At 37.3% G+C, this 21,214-nt stretch overlaps 1 protein-coding gene across 1 annotated transcript in view; it reads right to left on the reverse strand.

Moving 5' to 3' along the window:
- Nucleotides 1-277: 277 nt before the first annotated feature.
- The window catches only part of CCDC60 (coiled-coil domain containing 60), a 63,838-nt gene continuing 42,901 nt past the window's right edge, over nucleotides 278-21,214 (reverse strand). Inside the window, exons 5-13 of the mRNA XM_033001456.2 lie at nucleotides 17,047-17,169; nucleotides 15,988-16,092; nucleotides 14,218-14,308; nucleotides 12,141-12,369; nucleotides 7,370-7,460; nucleotides 6,133-6,255; nucleotides 4,658-4,789; nucleotides 2,013-2,202; nucleotides 278-583 (exon numbers count right to left, since the gene is read on the reverse strand). Of these exons, the coding sequence (XP_032857347.2) occupies nucleotides 485-583; nucleotides 2,013-2,202; nucleotides 4,658-4,789; nucleotides 6,133-6,255; nucleotides 7,370-7,460; nucleotides 12,141-12,369; nucleotides 14,218-14,308; nucleotides 15,988-16,092; nucleotides 17,047-17,169 (1,183 nt within the window). The 3' untranslated portion in view covers nucleotides 278-484. The remainder of the gene's footprint in view (nucleotides 584-2,012; nucleotides 2,203-4,657; nucleotides 4,790-6,132; nucleotides 6,256-7,369; nucleotides 7,461-12,140; nucleotides 12,370-14,217; nucleotides 14,309-15,987; nucleotides 16,093-17,046; nucleotides 17,170-21,214) is intronic.

A 21,214-nucleotide genomic window follows, 5' to 3' on the forward strand; every position in this document is an offset into this window, starting at 1 on the left:
GAATTAATGCAAAAAAAGACTTGTCTAAAAGCTTACAACCAGCCTGTGCTTAGGATATTTGTTAAAATGGAGAGCTAAAATGAAGAGCAAACAGAGACAATGTTATTTAGATATGGAAATCAGTATATCCATACTGAGTAGGTGCTTGTTAAACTGTAGGTATTGTTAGAGGAATGTCTGAAGAAATGACTTGTGATTAGAAAATCAGTCTTCATCCTGCATGGTTAGATGAGACTGAAATTTGGCAGTGTGTCCAAGACATCATACAGGAAGGAACAACAGTATTTAGCTTTTATTTTCTACAGCTGACTACAGCCAGCAGAGCACTGTACAGGGACAAATTTCAGTTGTGCAAGAGTGGTCAAATGGGACCTCCTGAAGTTAACTCCCCTTCCCTAGTCTTCCTTGAGGCAGATCTCCACAGACAGTAGTTTTCTGCTTGAAGACAGTTGTAGCTGGAAATTCATCTCATCTGGCCATTTGATTAAAAGGTGGAGGACTGTGCACTGAGCGGGGCTACTTTTGTCTGAAACCACTCACTGAAGTCCTCTTCTGGCATCTGCACAATACTTTCACGTACAAACTGAAAGAGAAAAAGGTTCTTTCCTGAGGTTTTGATTTGTATGTGAGATAATGTGGGAAAATTTGACCATTGTGACAAATGTAATGGCTTTCTGCAAACAGTATAGTGCTTTATATCACCAAAACATTTTTAATGAAACTTTCAGAACAGCTCTAAAATTAAATTCAAGGAAAACTCTACAGTCTTTATTGCTATTTACATCCTGATTCCCTCCAAGTTAAGTCACTGTGTTTTAAATTTGCAGCTGTCTTCTACCTATTATTGCAGTATATACATTAAAGCAACTTGAAGTTAAGAACGAACTTCATCTGGAATCTCCATCAGTATCAGCCAGGTCATATTCAGTGATGCTCTTCTAGCTCCTAAAATGCAAGTTTCTTTTATCTATTCCAGTCAGAAGGAGCACCACGGTCCTCCTTCCTCTGTGGCTATTTTTGAAAGATGTATAAGTAAACAGATAGGAGATTTAGCTATGCTCACATGTTTTTCTCTATTACTATTGCACTAATATGAGGGATCAAAATGTGAAGGTAGCAGAATGGAAACAGCGAATAAATAGATCTGAAACCAGCAAGCAACAGAGACTTTATATTGAACATTAAGGCAAGGCTGCCTCTCTGGTTACTGACTATGCAAATTAGGGCACAGACCAAAATGGCTCTTTTTATAAGACATCAAGAAAATACAAGCAGTGTGATCTCAGCATGCTGGGTGCTAAACCTTTGCCTTTGTAAGGCATGCTAACACTTGATATATGTAAGATGCACAGTAACCTGCTGCTTCTCAGAGACTTCTGTTGTAGATTAGGGGAAATAACTGTGATGAGAACAAAAACCACAAGGAGGCAACATTGCCATTTTTTGTAAGTTAGTTACCTGGTTAGGCTACATAGCAGTGTACATACTACATGTATTCTCTTCCCTTTCTCGTGTCCCTCCTCTTCTGCCAATTGTTTCCAGAACTACAAGAGTTGAGCCCAATTTACGATCTTGAGAAGTGGATTATTTTTTTTTAATGTTGCTGAAGCAAAACAAAGATATGTGCAGAGTTCCTGGATCAGTGATGTAATACTTTATTTGAACAGCTCATGGATATAACTGCTGGGAATCACAGGCCTTTCCAGGACACAAGTTAATGTTTCTCTTCAAGTGTCCTAACAATTTATGTCAGATGTCACTTTCACTGAGGTATTAAATAAATCAACAATGACATAATAATAAAATGATACTGATTAATAATTCAATGCTTGTCATAATATCTTTCTTCTGAGGAGTTCAAAGTGCCTTGTAAAAGGTGAATGGTAGCATATTCATTTAGTGAGATCCTAAATTATTTCATCTTGTAACTTTCCACTGCATGAATTTCACCCATAGATGCCTGCTTTCCCCACCCTTATCACACAGAGAAACAAGAACTGAATTTATCTTACCTCCACAGCTGCAGCAACTTCTGGAGAACACAGCTCCCACACCTGTAGATCAGCCAGAGCCTTAAGAAAGGTGTCTGGATGAATTTTCAAGTTGGGAATCTTGCCATATTTTTCCAGTTTCTTTAAGATTTTCTGTACATAATGGTCACTCTTTACAGACTCTGGAAGTCTGGCAAGCAATACAGGAAACCTTTAGCAGAAAGAACAACAGCAATAAAAGAGAAACCATGGGAACAAATGCATATCTGATTAATAACTCTGGTTTTGCCTGGCATTTCTGCCACTTCACCACTTCCATAACTTCCACAGAAAAAATGGCTCTTTGGGGAATGCAATACTCAGTGTAATTCTGAGTGAATAATGTGAAAGAGCTTTACTTTATTGGACTTGTGCACCAATTCCCTTTGCAGGGCATTGAAATAGATGCTTCTTCATTGTTCATTTAAATCTTGGATGACAAACTTGGGTATGAAAGGAAATAATAAAATCCTAACAAATTATTCCATTTTACTACAGATTTGTCCTCTTCATCTTTTCTCTATTTATTTTGTTTAGCCTCTATGGATTTTCCAGTGCAATCAGTGCCTGATCTGACACACTTTCTGATTCTCTTTACTATCCCTTTTCCCTGTGCTATCATCATTCTCCTCTCTCTATGTGCTGACATAAATCTCACTGATGGAAGTGCACTGTAACACGCAGTCTTTACCATTTCACTCTGAATATAGAGATTCAGAAGTAGAAATACACATTACAATAAAAATAAAAGTCTGCCTTTTTTTTTTTTTTTTTAATGTTCTGTATAAATTCTGCAGTGCTGCTTTGACAGTCCAGAAGACTGATGTTCCAAACTTTTCTAGACTGTGCATGACTGGGGTGCACTGTGGCTTTCATTGCAAAGGGCACATCAGCAGGAAGCGCTGCCTCCCTCCAGCTTAGGATACATGTTACTTGGACAGCAGGAGAGGGGTGAGGAATTTCCTCCTTAAACCAGTAAAAAAAGGAACCATGTAGCTTCTCATCTTCACTAGGGCCAGTTCTACACTCAGTAGTACACTGCTGATATGGGTATGGCTGTATAGCCAACTCCTTACTATCACTGTCTAGATTACCCAGGTTACTGTAACATGTCACACACAGGCCTTTTACAACCCATTCATGCATTAAGATATTTTATTTCAGAAAGGAAGCTACATTTAGCATTCACATATTATTTTTGTTTTTTCTCACTTCATGAGAGAGATAAGACAACTAGACTGACAGCATATACTAGTAAAGTGTTCCTAATGTGATTCAGCTTTCTTGGCAGGGCAGAGTTTGCAAGGGTATGGGAAAAAACAGCCCTATTGTAATGGAGTGCGTGCTATTGTGAAAGCAATTTCTCTGTTATGACTTGTGTCTCCACAAGGGGGTTGACCAGCCTTGCCAGAGATTTCACTCTTCATACCCCTCATGGATAGCACTTTGCAGAACGGGCCTGGCATAGAAAGCTAAACTTGTCTAACTATGCTGGCATAGTGAAAGCAAGACAGCCACCCCCCAGCAGATCTGTAGTACTATCCTCGCATCAGGAGAAAAGTAAAAAGTCATATTATAGTATAGTCTCCTTTATATTCATGAAGCTTTGTCCAAATTAAGGCTTCTTCTAGTGAAACTGTAAGTATAAAAGCAAAACTACATCCACTCCAGTTTCAGGGCTTATTTACATGCCAGATCCTAAATTTGATCTGTTTGAAATTTAATGTTTGAAAATTAAAACCAGAGTTCTGCTAAATAGGCCAAGACTAGATTTATTCATTAATGCATGACTGTTGTGTTCCTGGTGTGTCCTAGGCCACTTGCATTTTGGACCTGAGTTTAGAAATGGACTTTTTGTTATCTCAGATTATGAAGGACAGAAGGCTTACTAGCAAGGAGAGCAAAAGAGGGCAGGCTGAAAAAAAACAAACATTCCATGCAAGTTTGCATACTCCCATGTCCAAGGAGTTCTCATGGACAGGGCGGTAGGGAACATGCTGTGAGCTTGCTGAGGTATTGCGGTAGGCTATTTCTAGTGTGTATCTGGAAGTCAGTTACTGGATACAGCTAATATCCTTTCAAACATAAACCACTAGTAATCTGCAGAATTGCGGTACTGGGAAGCATTTAGGTGATTATTCTACTTGTCCATGTAAGTGTTGCAGTATTATCCAAGTGCAGTTCAAACACTGGCAGGGAAATATTTTTCTTTTTAACATGGATGGACAGCTAGAGTCAGTCTCCTTTGCCATCAGTTTTAGTATTGTGAATGTTCAGTTCAGTAAGAAGTTATGAATCTAACCCATGTACATTTATGCAATCTCATCTGCAGGGTACAGTGTGTTTTACACTGTGCAAATGCAAGGACTGACTGCTTTTTGCTCAGTATCACTGGAAAGGAACTCTTCCTTATCCCCCAGGCCGAGATCTGTTCCTAGAGATCATATCTGTATTTTTGTTGCTATCAGTTTGAAAAGGCTGCATTTGCAGTAACTGATTCAATGGTTTCTAGTGATACCTGGCTTTGGGGAGAAAAAAAGAAAACTAAAAAAGCTTTTCGTACTAGAGACAGAACTCTAGGACCCTTGTCTGTGTCATTTGAACTGAGGATTTCTGTGCTTCCTTACCAGTTTAGTCCACCTTCATCATGTTCTCTTTCAGCTCTCACACCCAGCTGTCTTATTCTTTCCATGTCTCTTCTGAAATACTTCAATTGTTTCAAAGCCTCATATTTTTGACAACACCGCTCTTCCTGTCTCCTACAAAAAAAACCCTTAAAAGTTAAAGCTGTGTTTTAAACATTACCATACTTCTATATAGTTAACTGGGAAGATACTACGGACGGCAGAAAACAACAAATCTGAAGAACACATTCTATGTTCAGTATGTGGGCACTAATAACAACTTTAGTCTTTTCAGTGTTCTGAACACATTAATATTTCTACAAACATATTAAAAAGTGTTTATGTTTTGTATTAACTCTAGGCTGTAGATAAGAAACAAACTTCAGAATCAAAACATTTAAACTGAAATTCAACTTCCCCTTTCTATCAGATGTCCACTGCTTAAAACCAAACAGAATACCGCACGGTGATTTAGGGTAAAATATTATTTAAAATACAACAGAAGAGAGGTGGAATAGTGACTTGACCCAGATGTTGGGCTTATGTATGCATTTCTACAAAAAGAACTACTGTGTCAGAACAAAAATAAACATCATCTTTTCTTTCCGATAAATTACTTATACTATATCCTGCCAAACTGAGTTTTCATCTCCACATGCTGATCAACCAGAATATAATTGTGTGGCTGTATGGAGAACAGTAAAATAGCTGCAAGTAGTAAGTTTCCATCTGACTTGTCCATCCATACTGCAGGATGCTGGAATGATTAGCTCCTTATGCAATCACAGCAGCTGCTCAGGGAAGAAAACAAGGACCCAGCTCCTTGGAGTCAAAAAAAAAAAATCTAAGTACAACATGGAACAGAAGAATGGGAAGAAGAAGACAGTGAGAAGGGGAAAGAAAAATGTACCTATAACACCCTTCAGAACAGCAATGTAGAGAAGGAACTCAGGTCTGATGCTTACTGAAACAAAAGAATTTGCACAATCACAGATGAATGTTTCTGGGTGAAAGGAAAAGGATGACAGGCTTCAGCTGCTCAGCAAGGTAGAAATGTCACTGATCTGGGAAAAGGCCTTCAGAGAGGACATTGAGAAGAGCCAAAATAATGTTGAAGAACAATACAGTGATCTCTGAACTGAAAACACAAGACAGCCATACAGATTGTATGTAGACTGAATTTATTATTCTGGTTTTGGGTGAAAGGGACTAGGGCGTCCAAAGTAAATATATCCAATGTTTTTAGCAAAAGTATTTCCAGAAAATTAATTCAGAAATATCACAAAACAGTGCTGTAAATATTTAACCTGTAATATATATTTTGTACACAGACAGTCATAAAACTTTCTATCATCATCCCTATATTCTTATTTTAATCTTAATCCATATAAATGCATCTTTAAAAGGCCTGAAGACAAGTCCTAAATCTGGTCAGAAGCAAGGTGTGTAGTGTTATACAGAAAACAGTCTCTTCCTACCTCTCAAGGTTCATTAGGGTATTGTGTAAACTGTGAGCTGCTTCTTCACGTACTGCTGTGAACTTTTGCCTCATAGCAGCACACAAGTTAGATTTGCTTTTAATGAAAGAGCTGATATGGAAGCTGCAATAAAACAATACAAAAAACTGGAATTAACACCTTGTGGTAACCATTTTGTAGTAAGCACCTGTGTTGCTCAGAGCATACAGTGATGTGAGCCCATGTAAATTCTGAAATCTTATTCTCAGTAACAATCCAAATTTAATATAATTTACAGGCTTTTAAAATTCGTTAAATTTATGAAAGAATTTGATTAATAAAAAAAAAGTAAGTAATATTAAATTTGGATTTTTACCATCTTTCCAGTCACATCGTTCCAGGAAAGTGCCTTCGCATTGCATTGAAATGTACTAAATATGCTGCAAGGTTTCACTGGCTTGCTCTGAACTCATGTAATAAAATGCTCTCTGACATTTGCACGTCAAATGCTTTTCACACATAGAGCTGAGTTTATACAGCATATAATGTGCTTCAAAACCAGATTTGTACATTTACCCCTGCCTTCTGGGACTCTGTTTCCTTGATATTATACTCTCTTGGTCCTTAACGAACGGCATATTTACTCTGTAGTTCTTCTGAGCCACTGGCAATGAACTAAGACACGACAAGGTTTAAAATAGTGTACAGTATGCCTGCTCCAGAATGTGAAAAATTCTACAGGTGCTGATAAAACATTCTTAATATTACAGACTTGCTGGAGCTATCCAGGTACAAAATTTATTTCTCTTGACCTCAACTCAAGGGAAAAAATGCTACAGCAAAGTCTAATTGTAAGAATGGTTTATCATGTTGATCTTATAGCTGTGGAAACTACCACAGAACAGAGTAATGAACAGATCTAATATAAGCTTAGCTAGAAATATTAAGAGACTACTGAAAAATACAGGAATAAGATAGAACATCGCTTTTTCTACAGAGCCGCTGGAGCATCTCTTCTGTTTGCAAAGGCAAGACTCACGGGGTAATTTCCAGAAAATACATATACTGCTTGCACAGCAGTAAAATGGGCCAAAAAATGTAAATGCCATCTGAATTCTGAATTCACTGAATGCTGAATTCAGCTGGGGGCGTTTGGGGGTGAAGCCAGGGAAAAGAAAAAAAAAAAAAAGCATAAACTGTGTCCTGAGGTATTGCTTCTCCTTTCTCCTAGACATCCAGAGTCCATCAGGCAACGTACCGCTGCAATCCAATCTTCTTAACCATATCCTCTTGTTTATGGACACCTTTTGACACCTCTTCATGTGTTACCTGGATGGCTTTCTGTAGGGCTGATAAAAAAGTTCTGTAAAAACATGCCAACTCATAATGCATTCCTCTCTTCCTTGCAGAGAGGATGCCATCTATACTGGCCTGAATGAGACATCCTAAAGAAACCTGCTATTTAGTATTTCTAAAAATTACAGTTTCTTCTACAAAAAGCAGCTGTTTTAAGAGGTTTCAAGGTAGGTACCCAAATACAAATTCACCCAATTCATTAATCACTTTTGAAAACATCAGCTTTGTTTTTTCAGCTGTGAAAGAAACCCAACTGATTAAGTAGAAGATAATAAATATTTTTTACATTAGATGCTTATAAGAGTAATGTATTAGAAAACCAGGTAGATTTGAACAAACTATGCAGAAGGTCTATTTTTAGTTCCCGTACTGTGCTGTTAGCATTCTACTGGCATAACTGTCAAGTCTTCTGAATTTCTAAGTCTACCATATCACTTTGCCATTCTTCTTTTAAATGTCAGATGGAATTTAATACATTTAACATCAACAGGTATCTAATTACCTCTCTCTGTCTCCTTATCAGCATCCAATAAAACTTAAAACATGTCCTCAAGTAGCCCTTCATTGGCTATAGTTTCCAGATTATCCACCTTTGAGCAGATCTCTTTCACTAATAACACTCTTTACTCTCTCTCTGCCTCCCACTGTAATATGAATGCTTATATTTTCCTCTCCTTTGAATACCTAGAAAGCCAATTTAACTCACTGTTTTACTTCAAATTGACATCTTTGTTTTCCTTCCCACTGCTATTTCATTCCTGCTTTGATGCCAAACCCCTGGAGAGACACAGACGGCCATCTTCTCTGCATTATTCCTTCCAATCACTCATGCAGTAAAACAGCTGTCACACTTGTTATTAAAAATCCCAGTGTTAGCTGTCAATTTCTAAGTTATCCTCTGAGGTGCTCAGGATGTCCTACATGGTAATAAGTGACATTTTACTGAGTAGTCAACACCTTGAAGTTGTAATCCCCAAATTCAAAAGCTCTTTTTCCTACATTTTTGTGAAGCACCACATATAGTATAATAGAAAATGACTGCTGAATGCTGACTGTGTTAAACAGCAGCACAAACTATTTCTACTTGTCAAAAGTACAGATTTGAATATTATACTGTGAATTTATAAATGTAAGACATGGATGAAACAAGTTGCTGGGCACCAGCTAATGGGCTAAAATTTTAAGAACCATGCTTATAATGAAGATCCTCTATTAGCTGTGGACAGGTGAGTTTCAAAAGTGCCAAGGTCCCAGTCAGAAACTCCCAAGTTCTAGCACTGACTGGTTCTAATGGTGGCTCCACTGTGACCCTTACTAGTCTCAAAGCGCAAGCCTGTAAGATGCTGGTTACGCCGCTGAATCTTCTAGAGCTCTAGACCTGAGGAGCAGTTTGAATACAAAGGCTGACCTCCACATGGTCTGAAACCTGACATCGATATGGGCAGTGCATACAAATCTCATCTATTCTTGGCACACAGCGTCAGAATCTTTCTTAGAAGAACTCAGTCCTTTCTATTTACATTTACCATCTGGGCAGATTAAGTAGCTGGATATCTGAAACCCATCTACTCTGCAGATAATGGTGCTGTGGAGGAAGAGTGCTATTCTAAGCATTTGATGTTTCTCCAAGATCAGTTGAGCTGTCTGAAGCCAGTCCTGAAAGCAGTCCTGTGCAGATTTTGGAGGGAGATGACAAGAAGCAAACCTGGGCTAACAAAGCTATAGTTCCTCTTTTGGCTGATCAGCAGAAACAGAGGGCACGATTCCCCTCTGCCCCCCATTTTGTAGCATTAGAACCTGTTCCAATTCTCCATCTGGAGAAGCTGGGAAAACAAACACTCCAGCTTGTCCATATTCATAATATTTTTGAAATATTAACCTCTACAGCAGTGAGCTAGTCAGACATTAATTAGAAAAGAGAAAAACAGCAAAGAATAATGTATTAATTTCACATGACCTTGATTTTTATGCCTTAGTAAATAAGCTGTGAAATGGGGTACTAGTATTTACCTGTTTTACAGGGATCTAAGAATGTTAAATAAATTGAAAAGACATTGATCAACCCCAAAGGAAAGCCCCAAAGTCAGGTATAAGCTCTATAATGAAGATTCTTTGCACAAATATTTATACCTTGTCTTTTAAAAGTAGCAGTTTGAGTGAGATTCAAAGCTAAACTGCTGTCCAGAAAGCTTTGAGGATAAAATCCATTTAGTGTTTAATGTCCCAGATACAGGTCTCACATTTTCTTCTCTGAAGAAAATGTATGTCATTTGAACTGATCTGCATACACACATTCTTCATTACACAATAACCATGAAAAATTAGGCTTACATTTAGTATATTTAGATCATATAGTCTCTGTCTGCACAAAAATAGATTTATTTTTTTTTTTAATGGGATGAAGGAAGCAAGATTAGAACACTAATCTGCTTTGTAAAACCCCTTGACTGATTAGGTCGGAACTGAATGATAAATGAGACTACCTCAGCAGTGACCTGTTATACCACAGCTGCAAGGACTGCAGCTTCCACATTTACCTTTGCGAACATGATGTAACACTTAAACTTTTGGACTAGTACAGGTCCTCACTCAGTCAAAAGCACTGCAAAATCAAATTTGTATAAGCAGACATTCTACAACAACAGTCCCCAAACAAGAGCTTCTAAATTACAGTTGGACAAAAGGCTTTATATTGAGTTACAAATTCTTTCCTTAAAGAAATTATTCTGTAAGAGTCACACTCAGCTGTATCTAGTGATTAGCTGCCTACTACATAATCTCCTTCCCACTTTTGAAATATATATATGTGTATATTTGTGCTAGGGTTGTGTGTGCTCTCAAAATTATGTCTGTATGAGTTACATGAAGTTTTGTGAATTTGGGTATAAGGCTACAGGACAGCTGTACTTGTAAATCCATTTCTGATTTGTCCATGAAGCATCCTATAATCAGAATCCTGGATTAAACATGATTCTAGCAGCTCCTCAATTCATTACAGAATTCAACCTTTGCTACAGAGCTACCCTGCAGAAACCAACTTCCCATATTTATTAGAGCTAGGGACATAATCCTGGAGAGGACCAGACTGGTAACTCAGGCCAGTCTCCTGAAATCACAGGCAACTATGTGACAGCTGCTGTTCCAAAGGGTACACTGAACAGCCTTCCCATACATCACACATACTGCAAGATATTTCTTTACATCCCACAGCAAACGGCGGCTCCCAGCTGTTACAGCTCAAGATTAGTTTCAAATCTCATCTCACACACAAACCAGTTGTTCACCTACATCTGTAAACAAATTGCTTGAAATCATATCTTTGAATTCTCCACTACTCCCATTCATGCCATAGGAAGGCCATTCATCTGTCCTCAGTGCCATGGACAGCAGCAGCTGTGTAGGTAGTATATGGTATTAGCTTAAGCTTCCCAATATATCCACCCAGATTCTGGCAGTGTGAACCTAAAGGTCTTTCCGATCCAAAGAACATGTCCATCCCTTTACATTTAAGAGCAATTAATTGTTTTTTCTTTAAGTCGCTTTTGGACTTGAATAGACTTCCAGCAATATACGGTAGCAAAGAATTCCTAGGTTTAAACACACATTGCATGAAAACACTTCCCATTGTTTTAAATTTTCTGTCAGATAATTTCATTTGGTGTGCCATAAATCTGGTGTCAAGGGAACTTGTGAATAACCACTCTCTAATCACTTCTTTCCATGCACTTCATGATGTTACAGAGATCTGTCATAACTTTGTACTCAGCTGTTTCTTTTCTGCACTGAAGAGCCCTAGTCTATTCAATTTGTTCTCATCCTGAAGCTATTCTATATCTCTAACATACCTCACCACTTTTTTGACATCAAACTTTACTGCTTCTGATACCAGCCTGTCTGAATTGGAAGGAACAGAACTGAAGCAGCACGTACAAAACGTTTGTATTTCTGCATAATGTGTTTTCTGCTTTGTCTTCCACTTCATTCTTAGGGTTCTTCTTGCCTTTTTGAGAGCTACTGAACATTCAAAGTGCTATCCCAAATGACTCCAAGAGCAACTTCCTGAGTGGTAATTTAGAGTCTAGCAGAGCAGGATGTCAGCCAAATAATGATAATATATATATCAATTAAAAGGTAATTATCAGTACTAAATACTAATGTGCATTTCTGGTCCAGCTTTACTTATAAGGAAAGGAAAAGATTTAAGATTACCTAGCTTTGTACTGAAATGCATCGCAGAGCTAACAGATAAACTATTCTGTCAGGTCTATCAAGTGCAGGTAATCACTGATGGATGAGTAGGAAGAATAGCGAGTAAGAAACCCCTAAGTTAAACAGAACCTCCTAAATTAGACAGATACATATTCAGTGGATCAGTTGGTTATGGCAGAGAACAGTTTCCCTGTTTTTACCACCTGTTGGACCTTATAGATATGGATGACAGTCAAATTATACAATTGCTGTAACTGAATATTAATTAAATCTCTTAATAGTCACATGGGATTATATTGTCTTTAAACCAATTTGCTAATGGGGAGGGCACAGAGAGACTTGTACAAAGTTCCATATGTCTGAAGAGAACTACACTGGTACATCTAGCAGCATCTTTGATGTAGGTTCTCCCTAGCAACACTGAACACATTGTTTGATATTGGCAGTCAGGAAAAATAACTTACATGGGAAAAGAGGTTGTTGTTCTTTAGATTGTGCTGACTCACTCATAATATCAGATGAAGCTACATTAATCTCGACGTTGTCTTCAGCGCAAAGTACAGTGGAAGTTTCGCTGCCACGAGGAGTTTGACCACAGGGAGATGACTGACTGCTAAGCTGAGAGATACGTGGAGTATATGCCTTGTTTAACTTCCTGCTAAATGGATTGTATCGTGCTTTCCAGGTGCATCTCTGTACATAGAAGGAGAAATGAATAGAAAGGACAGATTTTCTATAGTGATTTGACAACAAAGAATCATATTTCTATAACTAATTCCAATATTAGAGCCTTCTGGTCCTCCTGTAACCTCACAGGTTTTTTTTCAGTGACTTCAAACAAGCTAGTGATTTCTTGGCTAGGACCTCCTTCATTTTGTTATCTCTTTTCAATACTCCCCTGCTATAGCATTAGTGCCAACAGATTAAGCTAATTTGTAAACAAGTAACACTGCAGCTGCAGAGGGGGTTGCTAATAGAGCAACCTTCTCATGTAGAAGGAATAATAGGTCAGAGTGGTTTGATAAATGTTCAGGTCTCCTCCCAACACCCAGTAACTTAGCAAATGAATTTCCTGTGTCAGGAATGTAAAACTGAAGTCTGAATTCTGCAGGCTTGATAATCAGAGCAATACATATTATAAAGCAAGTGACCCTGAAAGAACCCAATATTTTCACTAGAAGTTTCATATCAAATATGAAAAACAGTCTTCAGGTAATACTAGTGTAAGTGACAGAAAGGAAATTGTCATTAATTCAGGGAGGACAAAAATAAAAGCCTCAGCAATGTAAATACTAAAAGACACATCAAGACTGACATGCACTTTGGTTTCCTCTGCTCATGTTCATTTGGACCTGACTTTAGAGAACTGGTAAGACTGTATGGACAAAGCAGAAAGCCTCATATTTAGAAACAACTCTGTTATTTATGTGACTTGCTGACTTTCCCTCTGTTTGCTAACAGCAGGAAGAATATTTGCATAAACCCACAATCTTTGTCTTTCAAAAGTTTTACAACTTTTGCTGCTTATTCCCCAACAGAAATCATAATCTTCTACTGAATCACTTTAATAATTATGTCATGAGGGTACGAGCTGCAGGTGTTGACAAATAACAAGAGCAAATAGTCTGCATGTAGCAACAGCTCATATTTTTAAGAGTGCCTCACCTGGGGTTCTAAAAGCACTTTACAAAATTTGTTTAATTTAGCCTTATGGGGGGCAAGTCAAGGAACTAAAAGCTTAAGCAAACTGCTGAAGATCAAAATGTAACATGTGCTACAGAGTGAGAAACCCACTGTTTTTCTATTGAGTTCTCCTAGTTATCCTCCTAAGCATCACTCATTCCCCCTTCATTTTCCTCCAGTCACTTCAGCAGTTTCAAAAGGAAAGTCTTTCTGTGGTTTCAGAAATATAGTAAAACAGTTACCAAGTGTTACAGAGAGTTTTATAATGTTTTGTTTCCTCTCAGGTATTAACTTTATTTTTCTTCTAAAAGGCTTTAATCTCAATTGCTCGTTTTCTCCTTTCCTTAGCTTCGCTTTGAATGTGGCAAGTGTATCCTGCTTTCTTTAAAGGCCTCAACATTTGGCATTTGTTTCCAAATTTAGCTTTAAATTTTGTGTAAAAAAGGAAACCAAACAAATCATGATCAGAACTTGCTAGAGTAAGGCCTCCAGGATATCAGTCTGAAACCCCTGTTTGACTGGAAAAGACCTATTTGTGTGTACAAGTACTGCTACAGAACTCTGGGTCATAAAAAAGGGAGCAAATACAAACAAGAAACTAGTTATGTTTTAGCTGAATACTGAATTCTTCTCACATCAGTACGTATCACTGAGACCAAGCCACAGTTTCAATCAGCTAGATACTACTCTTCCTATTACCTAGTATCAAATTGTTATTCTTCAAAGCCTAGACACACAAATACTCTGCAGTCACAAGATCCAGAGCATAAAATGAGGTATCAGAGTTTAATTAAGCAACAAAACAAATGCTTGAAAAGTTGGATCAGGTCCCAAGGAAGAAATTAACAATGAAGTTACCTTTGTGTTTGTAATAAAGAGCTCCCACATGTATGTTGCTAACTTTTCCTCTTCGATTTCTCTTACTGTTTTTTTGCAACCACCAGGATCCCTAAGTGAAAACAATTTAATTAATTTTCCATTTTGAGAGTCTTGCTATTATTATTATTATAAGTTCTTTTTAAGAAATTTAATAAATGGAGAGTAAATTGTGGCTGACCGCTACTATGACGTATATCTTTGCTTATAAGAAATGGAAAGACAATGCAAGGTGTCTAATCCATGAGTAAGTTATAGTCATAAGTGAAGAAGAACCTAAAGAAAGCACATTCATTCTACAAACTATCATGCATGTACTGCGACAGATTATGCTCTCAACTTCCTCTGTGCAAGTACTGAAGAATTTTGTCCAGCATAACAAGATTTTATGGATAGAAATGGCAGCAGGTTCATACAAGTTCAACTTTTCAGTGCTGTTGGCCGAGTGAAGACCTGTACTAGTCCAAAAGTTTAAGTGTTACATCATGTTGACAAATGTAAATGTGGAAGCTGCAGTTCCTTGCAGCTGTGGTATAACAGGTCACTGCTGAGGTAGTTTCATTTATCATTCATTCCCCATCTTGATTAAATGTTTTAGAAAGCAGATTAGTGTTCTAAACTTGCTTCCTTAACCACATTTTAAAAAAGCTCTTTTTGCAGACAGAGACTACGTGATCTAAAGGTAAGCCTAATTTTTCCATGGTTATTGTGTAATGAAGGATGTGTGTATGCAGATCAGTTCAAATGATGAGGGAGAGGAGTGGTGGTTAGAAACAGAGAGTAGAAGGAAGTATACAGCAAGAGACTGCACTACTTCAGAACCTGGAAATTAATACAGAGCTTTATGTACCTATACTCTGTTGTCAGCCTGTATTTGTGAGACTTGCTGATCAACTGTTTCTTTTATCCCAGTCGATTGGTTTGTCTTCATATGTAAAGGGGTGAAAAACCCATTCACAATATATACTGGACCGATTCTCTCCTCCAATTTATCAGGCCAATTCTATATAATGCTACTCTGCCACCTCTCTTATACATAGGCATAGTTTTTCTTCACTGATAATATACAGAGAAAACAGAACAGCTTTGAAGAGCTTTGCCCGGCAAATCAGAGCATAAACTGTTCACTGTTTTACCAAACAGTCAGGAATAATTTAAATACATGTTATGTCAACATGAGTGTATTGACTAGAAATGTTGGGAACCTAAATTAATATTTACTTTTAACAGTATAAAAGTTCAGAAGAAATGCATCCTTTACAAGTACTCATCACTGTCATACATAATTGATAGAACAAAACCAGCTATAAAATATCACTTAATCGCTGGCTTTGTTCTGTAATTGTAATGTATATGGAACTCCTGTTGAGTTCACCGGGATAATCCTCCAAGGGAAGTCTATGGGAATATACATACATCTATTACTACATGTATTTAATTTGCATAATTATTAGCCAAAAGAGAAAAAGGAAAGAAAACAACTAAATTTGGCTGGGATAGCTCAGTATTTTCTCTTATAGTTCTGCAACTTGCAAAAGCAGAGGACCATGCTGTGCTACTGATTTGACTGTACAACTCCCTGCTGACTGCATGGGGACAAAGTTGATGCAAAATTTGTTTATGTTGTGTGGCACAGAATTAATAACATTTCACTCAGATAGTTATTACTTGAAAGAAGAGGAACAACAACATATAAAGGACAAAAGATCTCAAACTCCTCATTCCATCTACTATCATGCATTGTGCACATACGTTGGATTCCAACAGGTTAATATGGAATGCATTGAACTGTTGGATTCGAGAGTCAAAGCTTCCAAAAGCCAGTGTATGGCGCACAGTTGTCGGAAGAGATGTTCACTGCAAAGAGGATAAACAAATGTTATACTACAGAGTCAGGGAATAGTCAAACTGGCACCATGTTAGTTGAAATAGATACATTAAGCATTTCTGTAGAAGATGATTTTTTTCATTGACCCAGTGAATTCTAGACACCTCTCTAGGTTTTTGTAATGTTGATGCATAACTCTGAATTCCGAAAGCATATTTTTGGATAAGAAATTTTCAAAGGACTTACCTTGCTGATGTGCTCAGTGCTTTCATACCCATGAGGACTCCCAGCACTTACCCTTTTATGGTATGGATGCTTATGGGTTTTGGATTCTACAGTAGCTTCTAAGTTTTGCATTTAAGAAAAAGCAGTGTGTGAGCTTAAAATGTTGGACCCATCTTTTTCCAAACTAAGATTATCTTTGGCATTTTAGCTTATTCCACATGCAAATGTAAATAAAGACACTTTTGGTGAGCAATTGGGTTAATGAACGTAGAACAGAACAGACAGTGAGTATTAGTGACTAATGCAAAATATATAGAAGTGCACACAGTATAGGTACTGTCTTCTCCCTCTCTCTTTTGTGAGCCTACTTTTTTTTTTTTTTTTAAGTAGGCAAATTTCAATTTTCATAGCCTTTCCTTAAAATGAGCCTAATCTTGAAAGCTATACCACATAAGCAAATTTTATGCAACTTAGTCAGAATTTGCCAAGTCAAGATCAGCAAGGCATGTGCTGTGTGTTTGTCTACACGTGCACATATGAAGTTTTCAGTGACTCATTAGGATTCAATCATTTCAAGTTAGAATTTCACAGTTGCTATTAATAAAGGTAGACTATTTCATCATAAACCGAAATTCTCAGGATACCTTTTTACCAGTTGAACAGCAGCTCTAGTTGAATGTGTTATGGGTCTGTGTTGCTGTGAATTTTGCTTATGTTCTATCAAGGAGGGCAGAACATAAATCTGACTTCAAATATACCTTTTTGCTCCAGGGGGGCTTGGAATCAAGACACTGGTATAAACAGGAGTGAAAGACCGTAAAGTCATATTTTTTTTCTTCTTCCCTGACTTCCTCAGCTGGTTGCCTTCTGCTAGAGAACAACTGTGGGAAAGGACAAAGACTGAAGTTAAAAAAGGAGTATGTGAAACAAAGGCATTGCCAATAAAACTGTTCATTGTGTACATGTCACCACACTCCCTCTTCTCCTCCTTACATTAAAAAAAAAAAAAAACAAAACAAACCCTAGATGTATTTCTAAATTGTTAATTACTGCATTTGTTATAATTTATTAATATTTCAAACTCGATATTTATGTTTACCAGGTTGTATCATTATTATTTCTTTCTAATATGCTTACAGGACTTTATAAATATGGTATTATTTGTATCTACATATTTATACTACTACTTATTATTATCAGTTAAGCATTTATGTGAAATCGAATTTGGGAGAAGGTAAAGAATCATGACTGATTTATTTGAGAAAAGATGCTGAGATACTGCTTACATTCCTCTACACTTGTTTTCTGTTGGTATCATACCAATGGCATCAGTGGGATTATATAGATGTGGACAAAGTTTCAAGATGTGCCTGTAAAATTCTGTTTGATTTTTCCTGGGTTAACATACTGTGTGTGCAGAAAACAATAAAGATTAAGTTGAAAAGTTTCACCCCAATGAAAAAGAGTCTTGAGTCCTGGCCAAACCAAAACTGAGCTCTTCATAGGCTGAGGTCACCATTTCTTCACTGCTACAAGCCTGTTTGGCCATTTACACCTGTGCAAAGTGTTTATAAAATGCTACCAAGAAAGAAAAAGAAATATTCACAGCTGTGTTTTCCAAATGTAAATAGCTACCTGCACCTGGTGTTAGACAATGGAGATTAAAGCTTAATAAGAGCAGTGAGACATTGTAACCTTCATGTACCAATAGTATACAGAAGATAGGTGGTCCACACATTAAACAGAACATGAACTGCTGTATGTTGGATCATAAATTAGTATAAATCTGAAATTATACTGGCCATAAAAAAAATAGCTGAGAGGTTAGCCAAGATCTGAGTGGTAGGTGAGTCTTAAATCTGTATTCAGATTTCTTTATCAGAGACATCCTAGATGAATGATTCTGGATTAACATTTTCTTTCTAGATCTGAAGCAGTATGGAGATGTCAACTTACTATTGCCTACTACAAACTAGCAAATAGTTGGAATGACGGTTTGGAAGTGTGTCCCCCAAACATTCCACTAATACAAATTTTCTAAAGCAGAGCAGCAACAGTAAATAGTACAAGCTGGCAATAGTACAAACTATTAAAAAATAGTACAAACACTGGCAGAGGCATCTCAGCACTATATTTAAACAGAGATCAACATGTCTGTTTTCTTCAGCTAATTAAGAAATTAACAAACTTACATACTGGTTTGTCTAATGAAGGAGATATCTAACAAAGATATAAACTGGCAGGTGTCCCTGCTGCCCCAAAGGTAATTTCTTACACAAAATCTCAAGAAGTGGTCTTATTCATTCAGATAATCTTAGACAAATTGTAACTGCAAACCTGTACATATTAGAGATGATGAGGCACATGAATTCCACAGACTTTGTTGTTCAAAACAACATGTCTGTCTTATGCTTCCTCAAATTACACCGCCAATTTTCTCTTCTCCGTAATCCTAATGAACGGAATGCCAGAATAGACAGTGGGACCATTATATATGCATTGATGTGTTTCACAGGGTCCACATTTATGCTAATGAGGGATAACTAAACTTTACTTGTGTACGATAAGAAGCTGCTACCAAGTTTAGAGCATTGATACATTTAAAACAGTTGATAACAGAATTAAATACTACCTTGTATGTAACAGCAGTAAAAAAGTCCCAGTAGAGGTTTAATACTTGCTGTTGTCTTACAGGGAAAAAGAGGAAGGGAGGTGGGAAAGGCCTACATCCATCGCTGGGATCTGTGCATATAAAACCATGCCAACAGTTTCAGCTGCTGTGAAAGACTGAAGCCAGACATCATCCGTTAAAAAGACAATTTGTGCCCCAGCAGTGTGACACTGCTTCAGAGCTTTTCTTATTCTATGAAGTTCCTACTTTGTGAAGTCAGCACGGTGAAAGCTAAGAGCGAAGTAAGTCACCACAACAGGTAATGATCTGTATTTTGTATCTCGGCTTCCCCCACCCCTGCCTTAAACAGTTTACCACTGCAGACAAGCATATGTATAACAGCACACAACTGGAATGAATATGTGCTGGCAGAGATCCTGCATGTGTGTAAATCACATGGGACACTTGGAGTAAGTAAAGGCACACTTGTCAGAGCCATTCTTTTCTCGTTTCACATGCGTTTCATTGTGTACTCCCATCCCACCCAATACATCCTGGAGTTGAGAAAATTCTCCATAAGACTCCCTAATTTTGACATCTGATAAGTCTAATGATTTCCCTCTTAGAAATGTTGGCAAATGTTAGATGCCTTGCCTCTAAAAATGAAGCTAAACTCCGAATTAATATTAGTTTTAATATTAAAGTAATACATTGAAAATATTGCAGGATATCAGGTTTACACTAGGAACTTTTGCTAGTGTAGATTTTTAGGTTAGTTGTAAGATTTTTTTTTTTTTTTTTTTTAATTTGTACAATTGCCAAAAATCCTAGTGCAGAGGTAGGATTAAAGTAGCTTTGTCAATATCCACCCACAAGCCTGGTATACTCTGCACCAGTAAAAGCTTTTTTATTGCTAGGAGAAGCCATATCTAAATTAAGATAATTTTGCCTATGCAGGTATACTTTCATAAAGGAAAGAGGAATGTGCTGAAGAAAGAAGCCTTTCCTTACAGAAGAAAATAAATTACTTCAATAATCTGAATGGTCACAATAATAAAGGCAATGACATTTTTAATATGTGTAATAAATTATCCATCTGCAGTAAGTGTGGATTAGCTGAGTTATGGGTAGATAGAACAGTTACATGTTAAAAAGAATAATAAACATGAAGTTTAGAAAAAGCTTTTGGGGAGGTTCTTAGGTTTTTGGGTTTTTTAAATATTAAATAATCTTGTTTACCTAAAATGTTCATGTGGCCTTCATTAACCTAGGATCAAAGTGCTTCATAGTGCCATTTAAATAATATAGCTGTATGTGACTTGTTTAAGTAAGGAGTTTTAGATGATGCACACAGTAGAAGCTAAGATGCCAAAATACTTTGACTAATACTCTATGACTTTTCTCCTCCATAATACTATCTCTCAGTAATACTCCTTTCCCACCTTTTCTTGCTATTCAGTTAGTGACCATTTAGAATTCTGAATATTAAAAGTTACTCTAGTAAATACGACACTTTGCTGTACAGAATCTCTCAGCCTGTCTGTGCTACTTGTTTGCTATTTGGTCTGGGTTTCATACTAGCAAGAAAGATTTTATTTCTTATTTTTTAATAATGGTTATATATTGTTGTCCCACTACATGACTAGGCTGTGACTGCATCTTAGATGACTCTGGAGACTGAGCTTTCAAAGTTGAGACTCAGTTCATGGAAGAAAGGTGAATGAGTGGCAGCTGGTGCCTGGGAGTGTCAAAAGCCACAGCAAACTGATGAGAAAAGACTGTTAGAGATGGATGAGCTTTTGATGCAATAAGGCTCTAAAGGTGTGTAACCTCTAGAAGAGCTACTCTGTCCTGCTGAGCAAGTATTTAATCATCACCTAGTGAGGGCTGACAAATGGAAGACAACTACCTCGTTACAACAGGCATTAGAGGTACACTGAAAAGACCACTGTGAGCCAAAAGATTGAATACTATTTAATGATCAAATGAAGACAAACCCTGAAGAAGGTTGTAATAGGTCTGAAATACCAAAGAAACCCACCCTGCAAGCTAAGCCACTTATTCTGCTGAATGCAATTCTTTTTTATTCTTAATGCTGTGGCCCCACTGTGGAAACAAAAGCATTGCACAAACTCACCAGGCCTTCTCCTTTTCTCCTCAGAGAATCAGTTTTGAGCGGGCTATGAAACTTCTGCTGAGTTCACTAACCTTCAGCCTACTAAACTTCCTCCTTTTTAAACAGCACCTCAAGCATTTTTCTTTCATGCTTGCTAAGTTTACAGCTGCTCACTTACCCAGACTTTAAGCATTTTCTC

The sequence above is a fragment of the Tyto alba genome, unplaced genomic scaffold, assembly GCF_018691265.1.
Source record: "Tyto alba isolate M040663 unplaced genomic scaffold, T.alba_DEE_v4.0 Super-Scaffold_44, whole genome shotgun sequence".
Lineage (NCBI taxonomy): Eukaryota > Metazoa > Chordata > Aves > Strigiformes > Tytonidae > Tyto > Tyto alba.